The following is a 13,185-nucleotide window of genomic DNA, read 5'->3' as shown; positions in this document are numbered from 1 at the left end:
CTGTTAACGTTTCTGAGCACCACTGTTCGTGTAGTGGTTATAATATCGGATTGGTAATACAAAGGTGGGTGGATCAATCCCACTCTCGGCAATTAATTGTCTAATGAATATATTAGTACAAAAATCGATGAATTCTAACAGCATTGTTAATAAAACGCTTTTGCTCTCGCCGGGTGATAAATATTACAAAGTTTAGTATGCGCTATACATTTGGTCAAGTTGGAAAATCGTCATAAACACTGCTGTTGTTGTAGTGGTTATAAATTTGGAAGATTTGGATTAGTAAGACAAATGTTTGTTCAAACCCACTTTCAGGCAAATAACAATTGAATGAAGAAAATAGTTTCCGGAACGGTGAATTCTTACACTGATGCAAATAAACGCAATAAAATGCAAATCGATTTTGTTCTTTCTGGGCGATGAACCCTACGTTGGTAATTTTACCGCCGTAGGCAATTGCTCATTTGAAAAGTTTGCATAAACAATGAGACTGTTGGTATAGTCAGAATTACTCGAGAAAAAATAACAGGAGATTAAGCAATAAAATGTAAGCAACAGCCATTCGTTTCGGCCCTGAATTTGCTATTTAAGACAGTTTACTGGCTTACGACTATCCATTTGTCGAGCTGATAAGCTTGCTTCTCTATATTCATTCAAAGAATGGTGGTTCCCTGGTAGCACACTTACATCCATCGTCTATCATATAGATGTCTTAATGTCTAAATCAAATCTGATCTAGCTACAACCTAAATTGGATATCACATGGATACTCAATTTTCTACGGCCTTATGCTATCTTCGTATAGATGTCCTATAGATCTACGTTTCTCATACGATAAATAAATACGATAATAAATAATAATAACGACGGGCAAAAATAATTCATCCCACGTTGCTTACTACGGGATTAAAATAATACACTCTACTTCACTCACACCGGGCTAAAAATAATTCACCCTATTTCGCCCACGAAGGGCTAAAAATAATTCACCGTACGTTGTTCACGCCGGTCTTGAAATAATTCACCCTACTTTTCTCACGACGGGCTGGAAATAATTCACCATACATTGCTCACGCCGGGCTGAAAAGAATTCATCCTATATCGCTCACGCCGGGCTTTAACTAACTCAATTTCGCTCACGACGGTCTGGAAATTATTCACCCTATTTCCCTCACGGCGGGCTGAAAATAATTCACACTATTTCGCCCACGTTGAGCTTAAAATAATCAACCGTGCGTTGCTCACGCCGGGCTTTAAAAAATGCACCCTTTTTCGTTTATTTTCGCTGACCATGACAATATAGATGTATGCAGTATCCATTTGGTCACATCAAGACTTGCAACAAATCACCGCTGTTGGTGTAGTGGTTATAGCATTGGATTGGTGACTCAATCGATGGTGGTTCAAACCCACTCTCAGCAAAAACATGTGTAATGAAGCATATTGTCTCAATATCGATGATTTCCAACTCCGATGTAATTTAAACGCTTTTGCTCACGCTGGGTGATAACTATGACCATGTGTAAGTATGCGCTATCCACTTGGTCACGTCAGAACTTGACTATATACACCACTGTTGGTGTAGTGGTTATAGCATTGGATTGGTAATCCAAAGGATGTCGGTTCAAACCCGCTCTCGGCAATATACAATAAGTTGCCGAAATATGTCATGTAAATGAATCGCAAGTTGAGTATGATCAGATTTGACACTGTTGCATTTTTGTCCGCACAATAAATGACGATTTATAGCAACTCTTGCAACATCCATTCACAACTCCATGGCTCAGTGGTTAGAGTGACGGATGCAGGATTCAGCGGACCAGTGTTCAAATGACACTCAAGACAGTAACAAGTAAAATAAGGAATACACGGGCAGGTAATCAATAGGTAAGGGATAAATAGATAGGTAAAGTAAAGTGGGAACAAATACTGTAAATATGACCAAATGTCAAGTGGAACACATCCAAATTCTGAATGAAACACAAGTCCCCGTTACCAAATCCCTCGAAAAATTACAAGTCCAAAAAAACCTTACAACCTCAACGGGCTTACAGAGAAAAACGACAGAGTCCCAAATTGTAACCGAAATACCACGAAAAAAGTACAAGTCCTAAAGAACACCCAAAATACCCAAAAAGGAATGTGTCAAATCCAACACCTCCAAACTCTGAATAAATATAAGTCCCAAAAATAAACCCAAATGCTACCGATACTTGGTTGCAACGAAAAAAAACAAGTCCACAAAAAGAACCCAAAAGACCAACTGGCTCACGGTGGAAGATGATAAGTCCATAAATGGATGAAAAACTAAGTCCCGGGCAGTAAGGAATTGGGCAGTGGGATTATACGAGTGGCGTTTTTCTCCATGTGTGCTGTGCTGTGCGCTTGGGTGATTGCGTCTAGCAAGGTGGTTCGCCGTCCTTGGACGGGCATCTGGTATACTAGTCTTCTTCTTCTATCTTCTTCTTCTTCTTCTTCTTCTTCTTCTTCTTCTTCTACTTCTTCTTCTTCTTCTTCTTCTTCTACTTTTCTTCTACTTCTACTACTCTTCTTCTTCTTCTTCTTCTATCTTCTTCTACTTCTTTCTTCTATCTTCTTCTACTTTCTTCTTCTTCTTCTTCTTCTTCTTCTTCTTTCTTCTACTTTCTTCTTCTACTACTCTATAAACCGCGGGCGTGGGTAGGTGACCTTGGCCTGTCTGTGATTCGGTGTGTTTGTTTGTTTGTTTGTTTGTCCCAACCGAGGTCCAGAGTCGTTTGTCTGTATCGGCGAGCCGCAACCAGTGGCGAAAGTTTTTTCGAATTGACTACTAAGCGAGGCGATATACACGTCAACTTTCCTCACCGTTTGTCCGTTTGCGCGCGCCTTTCTCGCCACACACACACGGGCTCGAACCGTTTGTGTTTTTTTTTTTTTTTTGTGGGGGGGACAGAGGGGGGTTGAATTTGTTAGTAGTCGGGAAGGGTTTTTTTTCCATCGGTTATATATGTCGATGTCCTCTATTAGATTCGAGTGTACTACTTGGGGTTTGAACCATGGTCGGAGAGGTGTTTCCGCCGCACATCCGATTGGGATGGCATTGTCGCACACACTCTAACCACTACACTATCAGAACTGATATCCATATCGAGTTGGAATTTGGACAGATGGTTGTTGTTGTTGTTGCGCTTCCAGTGTTTCGTGCGCGGCGCGCGCCGTTTGTCTTGGACATGTATTTTTACATCCAATTTCCTCTATAGAACTCCATCTTTCTAATGGTGTATTGGTTAGCGTGCACTGCTACCATGCGAGAGGTCTGAGGTTCGATCCCGGATCCAGGCGGTGCTATTATTTATTAATTTGCAATGTTCAATTTAGAGAAATTGGAGTATCTATCGGGATTTGAACCCGAATACTCATGCATGGTAAGCGAACTCGCTAACCACTTGCCCACCAATTAATATTCAAGGATGATTTCATTGAAGTGTGGTTTCAAACATCTCTGCATCTCGCGTTGCGAATGACACACAGGTGAGCGCGACGCGACGCACCATATCTCTACGACATATTTATAGATCCCGTTACTTACTTTGAAATACATATCTCTCTTGGTGTATTGGCTTGCGTGCTCGGCTAACATGCGAGAGGTCTGAGGTTCGATGCCGGATCAAGGCGCTGTTAATATTTATTAATTTGCAACGTTTTATTTGCAGAAATTGGAGTGTTTATCGGGATTTGAACCCGAAGACTCACGCATGGTAAGCGAACTTGCTAACCACTTGACCACCAATTGATGTTTTACCTTTTATCTTATTGACAAATTGTTTCAAACATGTCTGCGTCTCGCGTCAAGTCGCTGATGACGCACAGGTGAGCGCGACGCGACGCACCGTATCTTTACGACATATTTATAGATCCAATTCCCTTTAATGATTCCATATCTCTAATGGAATACTGGTTAGCGGGCCCGGCTACGAAGCGAGAGGTCCGAGGTTCGATCCCGGGTCAAGGAGAAGTTATGAATTGTTAATTTACAATGTACAATTTTTTCAATTTAGTAATTGGTGTCTATCGGGATTTGAACCTGAAAACTCACGCATGGTAAGCGAACTCACTAACCACTTGACCACCAATCGATATTATTCAATGAGCTCATTTAAGAGTAGTTTCAAACATTTTGGCGTCTCGCGTTACACACGTCGCGTAGATCTTGCCTCACACAGGTGAGCGCGACGTGGCGCACCGTATCTGTAAGACATATTTTTACATCCAATTCCCTCTATAAAATTTATCTCTCTAATAGTGTATTGGTTAGCGTGCTCGGCTAACATGTGAGAGGTCCGAGGTTCGATCCCGGGATGTGTTAAGGATAATTAAATTGCAATGAACAATGATCAATTTAGATATTGGAGTGCCAATCGGGATTTGAACCCAAGTATTCACGGATGGTAAGCGAACTTGCTAACCACTTGACCCCCAATTGATTTTTTTCCTTCGATCTTATTGACAAGTTGTTGCAAACATACCTGCGTCTCGCGTCACGTTGCTCATGACGCACTGGTGAGCGCGACGTGACGCACCGTGTCTTTAAGATATATTTTTACATCCCATTCCCTATACTGATTCCATCTCTCTAATGGTCTATTGATAGCGTGCTCGACTACGAAGAGAGAGGACCGAAGTTCGTTCCCGGGTTATTTCGCTGTTATGAATTATTAATCGCTGTTATGAATTATTAGTTTGCAATGTTCAAGTTTTTCAATTAAGAAATTAGCGGCTATCAGGATTTGAACCCGAGTACTCACGCATGGGAAGCTAACTTGCTAACCACTTGACCACCAATTAATATTTAGCTTTGATCTTATTGACAAGTTGTTTCAAAGATATCTGCGTCTCGCGTCACGTCGCTCATGACGCACAGGTGAGCGCGACGTGACGCACCGGATCTCTTAGACATATTTTTACATCCCATTCCCTTTATTGTTATCATCGTTCAAATGGTCTATTGGATAGCATGCCCGGCTACGAAGCGAGAGGTTCGATGCTCGATCCCTGTTCAAGGTGCTGTTGTTAATTTGCAATTTATTATTTTTTGCAATTTATTAATTTGCAATTTGCAATTTTCATTATAGAAATTAGTGTCTGTCGGGATTTGAACCCGAGTTCTCACACATGATGGGCGAACTTGATAACCACTTGGTCACAAACTGATATTCATCATTGAGCTCATTTAAGAGTAATTTCAAACATTTCGGTGTCTCGAATTACACACGTCGCGTTACACTTGCCAAACACAGGTGAGCGCAACGCGACGCACCGTGTCTCTACGACATATTTTTACATCCAATTCTCTACATTGAACTTCATCTGTATAATGGTGTATTGGTTAGCGTCTACTGCTACCATGCGAGAGGTCCGAGGTTCGATCCCGGTCAATGTCTACTTTATTTAATGTTAACACGAATTAATTTAGAAATTAGGATTATATCGATATTATATCGAGTCACGTTGCTCATCGAGCAGACGATGGTAATCATTGTTGTTTACAACAACTGACACGTCAAATTTTGTCTCGAGTAATAGATTTCTTCGATTTTGATTTCTCGATTGCGATTGATTTCATACTCCAAACTGTGTAAATTCGAGACAAATTGGGTAAGTCAAACTGGTGTATCAAATAGATACAGTGTAAATATACAATTCTTTCATCATTTGTCAAACGTAAATATTTGTGATTGACTTATGTTTTGACTTACATGTAACAAGACAAAAAGTTTGACGAATTGGTGGCTTCATCGACTCTTTTCAAACTTTCAGCCAAATAAAGCAATAAACTTAATTGCCAGGTGACTTATATAGATTACATTTATCTCAATTGCAACAAATTCAACTGTTTCATGTTTTGCATTCTAGATTTCTCGGCCTGTTGTATATATAATCACAGTGACTGTGTTTCTACTTCAAGCCTGCGACTGGCATCTGGATTTTCATAGCCAGGTACAAGTATTGCCATTTTATTTCATTTCAATTACAAAAAAAAGATGATGAAAATATTTGTTTAATTCACCAGTTTGTAGTGTACTATCGAAAGGACTGCATTCCCTTCTTCGAGCCCATGACTGGCATCAGGATTATCATAGTCAGGTAAGATTTTTCAGTTCACTTTTATCCATTTGAACAAGCCCATGGTTTGAATCTTTGCTACGAACTCATAAGTCATTGTCTTCGACGATTTTCTTCTAATAATCATCCGCTCTCGGTGTAGTGGTTAGCGTGTTGGATTTCAAACACTGGGGTTAATGGTTCGGTTCTCGATAACAGTTTCTATATTAACGATGGTGAAAATTTTTGTAGTTACCAAACACGACCCTTTGAATTGTTTTTGAACACTCGAGTTCTTATACGTGTATGTAATTTGCATTTTAATTTTCAGCCTGTAGTGTACAATCGAGGTGAGTGCCTGCCTTCCTCACTTGCGGCCCATGACTGGCATCAGGAATTTAATTGTCAGGTACAAACATTGCAGTTTATTTCATTGCAATTAAAAACATTAGGATTAAAATATATTTTTGCATTCATTAGCCTGTAGTGTTATCGAAAGGACTGCATTTCCTTCTTCGAGCCCATGACTGGCATCAGGATTATCATAGTCAGGTAAGATTTTTCAGTTCACTTTTATCCATTCGAACAAGCCCATGGCATGAATCTTTGCTACGAATTCATAAGTGATTGTCTTCGACGATTTTCTTCCAATTTACATCCGCTCGTGGTGTAGTGGTTAGCGTGTTGGAAATCAAACACGGGGGTTAATGGTTCGGTTCTCGATGACAGCACATAAATTAACGGTGTTGAAAATTGTTGTATGTGCTAACAATCACGACCATTTGAATATTTTTTGTACTGTTTTTGAACACTCAAGTTCTTATACGTGTATGGATTTTGCATTTTAATTTTCAGCCTGTAGTGTACAATCGAGGTGAGTGCCTGCCTTCCTCACTTGCGGCCCATGACTGGCATCAGGAATTTAATTGTCAGGTACAAACATTGCAGTTTATTTCATTGCAATTAAAAACATTAGGATTAAATTATATTTTCCTTCATTAGCCTGTAGTGTTATCGAAAGGACTGCATTTCCTTCTTCGAGCCCATGACTGGCATCAGGATTATCATAGTCAGGTAAGATTTTTCAGTTCTATTTTATCCATTTGAACAAGCCCATGGCATGAATCTTTGCTACGAATTCATAAGTGATGGTCTTCGACGATTTTCTTCTAATAATCACCCGCTCTTGGTGTAGTGGTTAGCGTATTGGATTTCAAACACTACGATTAATGGTTCGGTTCTCGATGACAGCACATAAATTGGAGATGGTGAAAAATTGTTGCACGTGTCAGCAATGACGACCATGTGAATTAAATTTTGTATTAATTTTGAACACTCGAATTCTTATACGTGTATGTATTTTGCAATTTGTTTTTCAGCCTGTAGTTTACAATCGAATTGAGAGCCTTCCTCACTTTCGACCTACGACTGGCATCAGGAATTTAATTGTCAGGTACACTTTTTGTCGATTTCATTTATTTTAATGAAAACAATTAGCTTTCACAAATATTTTCATTCACCAGCCTGTAGTGTTCCGTCGAAGGTACTCCGTTTCTCGCTTCCAGCCAACGACCGGCATCAGGACTTTAATTGTCAGGTAAATTGTTTTTATTGTACCTTTTTTCCATTAGAACATGTTTATAGCACGTTTTATTACCTGCTATAAAATTGGTACTTGATAACTTAACAACTTTTTTGCCAAAAATTATTCTAAGTTGGTGTAATGGTTAACGTTCTAGCACGGTAATCTCGATCAACAGAGGCTCTGTGTTCAACTCTCGGGCGGTGTGTTTTAATTTAGAAGGAATGTTGTTCGATAATTGAAATTTATGTTAGTGGTTTGCTATGTTTTTGACTGTGTCCAATGCTCAACAAAAGAGACAGAGTTCAATTCAGTAGCTCTAGGCTACTATTTTTTTGTCGTCGAATCGCCGACCAATTTGTACCCAAACATGGTGTAGTGGTTATCACCTTCGGTTCCTAATCGAGTGGTCAAATGTTCGAATCTACTTCCAATCAAATTCGTTTTGGGTCTTTGTGAAGAATTTCGTTATTCTGTTGAACTTTGATTAAGTTGGCAATTGTTTATCATGTACTTCCTTCAAAAAAAAAAGAAACCAGAAATCGCCAGGTAACGGTGATTTTGTCGTCGATTTACTACATTTTTGTATCGGAACGTGGCGTTGTGGTTAGTGTGTTCGATTTCAAACGCACAGGTTGATGGTTCAAGTCTGGTCTCATAAAATAAACTTTACCAATAAAAATGTGCGCGTCAGTTACTGAAATTGGATAAGATTTCAATTTTTTACTGATACAAGCTTTTATTTTGCATTAAATAGCCTGTAATGCATCGAATTTGTGACCAGATCTTCAAGTCGCCATTCACTTCCGCTCCGAGATGTCTTCCAGCTTACTTCTAACTTCCTACGGCATCAGGACACTCATTGCTCAAGTAAAGTACTTTCCGAATTCCAACAATTTTAAGTCCGTAGCATGTTTTTATTAGCCTGCTAAAGACTTATTAGTTGTGGTGTCCGACGGTTTTCAGCCAATTTGTGCTGGTCTTGGTATAGAGGTTAGCATTTTGGCTTTTAACAGTCACAATTGCGATAAAAATCCCGATCAAGTCAGCATCAAGTTGAGCGCAAATGAAAATAATTGCATAATTGTTGACATTTTTGGGGGTCAGTCATTGTAAAACGAACAGTCGACAACCGGAGAGGAGCTAACCTGCGATGCGTATTTGTTTATCAGATGTGAACCTTAACCGGGCTGTACCACTGGGATATTGAGCACCGGTTGTGTCGACGGCTTACGTTCGAATTTGTGTTTAATTTTAAGCTTTTTGAAATTTTTGCGGTGTAAAGCCCTCCAAAAGCCCTCCAAAAAAGCCCTCCACTGATAGAAGCGAATTTTTTTTGATAAATTAGGGGTTATTTTGCTGATTTGAAAATGCCACCGCGTCGCGAATTAACTCGAGAGGAAAAAGATGAGAAGAATAGGAAGGCTAGGGAAAAAAGAAGTAACGAAGACCCGGAGGCTAAGGAAGTGCGATTGGCGGCTAATAGGGAAAGGGCCAAGATCGCTCGTGAAGAGAAGCGACGTCGGCTCAATCCCGAAGAAGTTCAGGTTGCAAAAAATTTGAATGCGAAAAAGGCTAGGGAAGAGCGTCAGGCAGAGGCACCTGACGAGAGAGCGTTGAGGCAGAGGTTAGATGCTGAGCGGAAGAGAGTCGCCCGTGCTAACGAGACTCAGGTTGAACATGAAGCTAGACTGCATGATCAGCGAATCCGTCAGCAACTCCTTCGACAGGAACAAGCGGAAGAAGAAAATCGTGCTCGACTGTTAGCCGAGGCGGAGCGGCAAGCAGTTTTTCGTCAAGAAGAAGAAAATCGTGCGCGACTGTTAGCCGAGGTGGAGCGGCAAGCAGTTCTTCGTCAAGAAGAAGAAAATCGTGCGCGACTGTTAGCCGAGGCGGAGCGGCAAGCAGATCTTCGTCAAGATGAACAAATTCGAGCTCGATTGCAAGCCGAGGCAGAGCGGCAAGCTGCTCTTCGTCAACAAGAAGCAGCAATTATTCTACGAGCGATGAATCAGAGACCTGCATGTGATCGCCCAAGAGTTGTTCTTGCTAATGATGCTGTGGCAGAGCGTCCAGCAAGACAACAACATCAGGCAAGAAAGAGAGCTGCTGACGACACCGAAACTGCTGAAGAACAACGAGCTAGGTTGCAAGCCCAGGCATTGCGGAAGAAATTTCTGCGGAGAGATGAATCGGAAGCAGAGAGATCAGCAAGACTTCAAGATCAGGCATTGAGGCAAAAATCTCTGCGGAACGAGGAATCTGAAGCAGAGAGATCTTCTAGACTTTGTGAGCAGGCCTTGCGTCAAAATTCTTTGCGGAAAGAGGAATCTGAAGCAGAGAAGTGGGCTAGACAACGAGCGCAGGCGCTACGCCAAAAAACTCTGCGGAATGAGCAAATTGAAGCAGAGAAATTGGCAAGACTCCGGGAACAGACCTTGCAGCAAAATTCTCTGCGGAAAGAAGAATCCGAAGCAGAAAAATGGGCAAGACAGCGGGCACAGGCACTACGACAGAAATCTCTACGGGATAAGGAACTTGTAGCAGAGAGGCTTGCTCGACTTGGCGATAAGTCATTACGCCAGGAAGCTGTACGTTGCAGAGCAACAGGAGAAGAAAGATTGGAGCGTGCTATGGCTGATAGATTTTTTCACGAAGTAAATCTCCTCAACGAAACTGAGCAGGAAGCTGCAGAACGACGTGAGCAGCACACAGAAGTCATGACTGATTATAGAGCGACTGAAAATGAGGAAGAAACAGCTGATAGGCGTGAAGAGGATAGGTTGCGAACAGAGCTACAGCGAGAACATCAATTTGAACGAGAGCGAGAAGAGGAAGAACTGCGAGCAAGAAATGCGCTTCAACACGCCGAAATTGTTCCCGTTGAAACCGCAGACCACGAAGCTTTTCTTCGTGAGATGCACCTTGATCGCAACCGTGCTGGAAATCGGCGAACGCATCGGATAGCTTGCAAAGACATTGTTGTAGAGGATCGGGTTCATTTGCTTGACATTGGAGATTTGACCAAGATTTGTGCTGAGTGTGACGCCAAACACTTTGAAAAAGAGATGCCAAAAGATCAAAAGTTTCAGCGATGCTGCGGAAAGGGAAAAGTAATTATTCCACCACCAAAGCCATGTCCGCAACCCTTGGCCAGTCTCTTGCAAAATCAGCATCCAAAGTCCAAGCAATTCATGAAGCAAATTCGAAACTACAACAGTGCTCACGCTTTTGCTTCGCTTGGAGCAAACCAATCTCCACCACCAAACCGAGGCCCCTACTGCTATCGAATTCATGGCCAGATTTACCATCAAATCACTCCGCTTGGTCCAACACCAAATCCCAGATATGCAGATCTGTATTTTTTGGACTCGGCGCAGGCCACTGATTATAGGGCAAATATCCAGGCAATGTCGGGTTGTTGTAGAATATTGATGGAAGAATTGGACGCTATGCTTCGAGAGAAGAATCCGTACGCCTTGGTTTACAAGATGATGCGCCAAGTTCTTGAAGAAGAATACGTTCAACGCCAGGCCGCAAATCTTCCTCACTACACTGTCGGCATGATCATCACTTGTGATAGAAGAAATGTCGACCAGCGGCGCTACAACTGCCCGACGGCCCACGAGATAGCAGTAGTATTCAAAAGCTCTGATGGAGCTCCGCCATCCAACAGAGATATTCGTGGCCATCTCTATATTCCCGTCAGAGGCCGACGTTTCATCCAGATTAACACACAGAAGCCCATGTGTGATCCGATGTGTTATCCTCTGCTATTCCCCAACGGTGAAGATGGTTGGCATGCTCACATGAATTATAACACCACCAGTCGGAGGGAAAGAGATGAAGCAGCAGCAATGGCAATGATTGTTGATGAGGATGAAGACGAGCAGATTGATCCCCTGTGGCCCAACCCCAGAGTGTTAATTCGTGAAGAAGTCGCCGCAGCAGATGGCAATGCTGAGATTGAAAATGAGCGAAATGTAGAACCGGAACCAGCCGAAGCAGACGAGAACGATGATCAACAACCAAACAGGAACAGAGGCCCACGCTCAAGAGTGACGCAAGCCGAGTTCTACAGTTCAATCATGTCAATCCGCGGTGATTTCAATATCGTTTTGTCCGGGGGTGCCCTCACTCAGCAATATTTTGTCGATTCTTACGTCAAGACCGAGGGGAATCGCATAGATTGGCTCAGAAAACACCAGACAGAGCTGCATGTTGAGCGCTACTGCGGTCTGATGGATTACATCAACAATCGAGCGGAAAGAGAAAATGTGGAAGTTGGCACTATCTACATTCTCCCTTCGTCCTTCATTGGCAGTCCTCGAGCCATGAAGCAAAATTATCAAGACGCGATGGCAATTGTTGCCAAATTTGGAAAACCAACTTTTTTTTTAACGTTTACTTGCAATCCCAAGTGGAGAGAAATTACGGCAAATATTGCGAACTATCAGACAGCTTCTGATCGTCCCGATATGGTCGCACGAGTCTTCCACTTGAAGAAAAAAGAGTTGGTCGACGACATCGAGAAAAAGCAAGTTTTGGGTTTCGCCACAGCTCATATCGAAGTCATCGAATTTCAAAAACGCGGTCTTCCTCATTGCCACATGCTGATCTGGATCGATAAGAGAGATGCCCCTTTATCACCAGAAGATATGGACAAGACCATTTGTGCGGAAATTCCCGACAAGTCCCTCCATCCAAGACTCTACGCCGCTGTTATGGCTCACATGATCCACGGCCCGTGTGGAGCCATCAACAAAAAGTCTCCTTGCATGGATGTTGAAGGGTGCACCAAAAAGTTTCCGAAAGATTTCATCGCAGGAACCATCATCAACGACAACGGCTATCCGACTTATAGAAGAAGAGACACTGGAGTTAAACATCCGTTGAAAAGAGGGAATGTCGTCTATGAAGTAGACAACAGATGGGTTGTGCCTTATAACCCTTGGTTGCTGCTGAAATATGACTGTCACATAAACCTCGAATCCTGCGCTTCACTCACCAGTGTCAAATACATCTTTAAGTACGTGTACAAAGGCCATGACAGCGGAAACATTGAGACAAAAAAGGGAACGCATCAGCAAGTTGAAGGTGAAGATGAGCCGACATTCGTGTGGGACGAAATCACTACTTTTTTGGACACGCGTTACGTCAGCGCACCAGAAGCCGCCTGGAGAATCAATAAGTTTCCCCTCAGCAATCGTTCCCATGTCATCTTCCGACTTGCCGTACATCTTCCATTGGAACAGTCCGTCTTTTTTCACCCGGGCAACGAGGAACAAGCAGTCGCCAACGCCGCTTTGAAAGAAACGACTTTAACTGCTTTTTTCATCTTGAACCGGGATAATGAAGAAGCGAGGCAGTATTTTTACAGAGAGATTGTCAACCATTTTGCTTTCGTCAAGGTTGGTGGCCGTAATTTCTGGAAGCGACGAGTTCAAAATCTCAAAATCATTGGCCGATTGTACACGGTGAGTGTCCGTCAAATTGAGCGATTCTGCCTGCGCTTGCTCCTC

At 42.2% G+C, this 13,185-nt stretch overlaps 1 protein-coding gene and 1 long non-coding RNA gene across 2 annotated transcripts; both read left to right on the top strand.

Annotated features, from left to right (window-relative positions):
* The first annotated feature begins 5,544 nt into the window (after nucleotides 1-5,544).
* On the top strand, nucleotides 5,545-7,153 carry LOC124348654. The gene is made up of 8 exons (XR_006920081.1): nucleotides 5,545-5,634; nucleotides 5,746-5,825; nucleotides 5,893-5,976; nucleotides 6,050-6,123; nucleotides 6,413-6,490; nucleotides 6,562-6,633; nucleotides 6,937-7,014; nucleotides 7,084-7,153. It is a non-coding gene; the product is annotated as an uncharacterized LOC124348654 (long non-coding RNA).
* Nucleotides 7,154-9,033: 1,880 nt separating this feature from the next.
* Nucleotides 9,034-13,144, top strand: LOC124348807. Its single transcript, XM_046799080.1, has 2 exons — nucleotides 9,034-13,031; nucleotides 13,075-13,144. The coding sequence occupies exons 1-2, from the start codon at nucleotides 9,034-9,036 to the stop codon at nucleotides 13,142-13,144; spliced, it is 4,068 nt and encodes a 1,355-aa protein (XP_046655036.1).
* Nucleotides 13,145-13,185: the final 41 nt, after the last annotated feature.

Source organism: Daphnia pulicaria, chromosome 7 (genome assembly GCF_021234035.1).
Source record: "Daphnia pulicaria isolate SC F1-1A chromosome 7, SC_F0-13Bv2, whole genome shotgun sequence".
In the NCBI taxonomy this organism is placed as follows: Eukaryota; Metazoa; Arthropoda; class Branchiopoda; order Diplostraca; family Daphniidae; genus Daphnia; species Daphnia pulicaria.
This window is presented reverse-complemented; position numbering and strand designations above follow the sequence as displayed.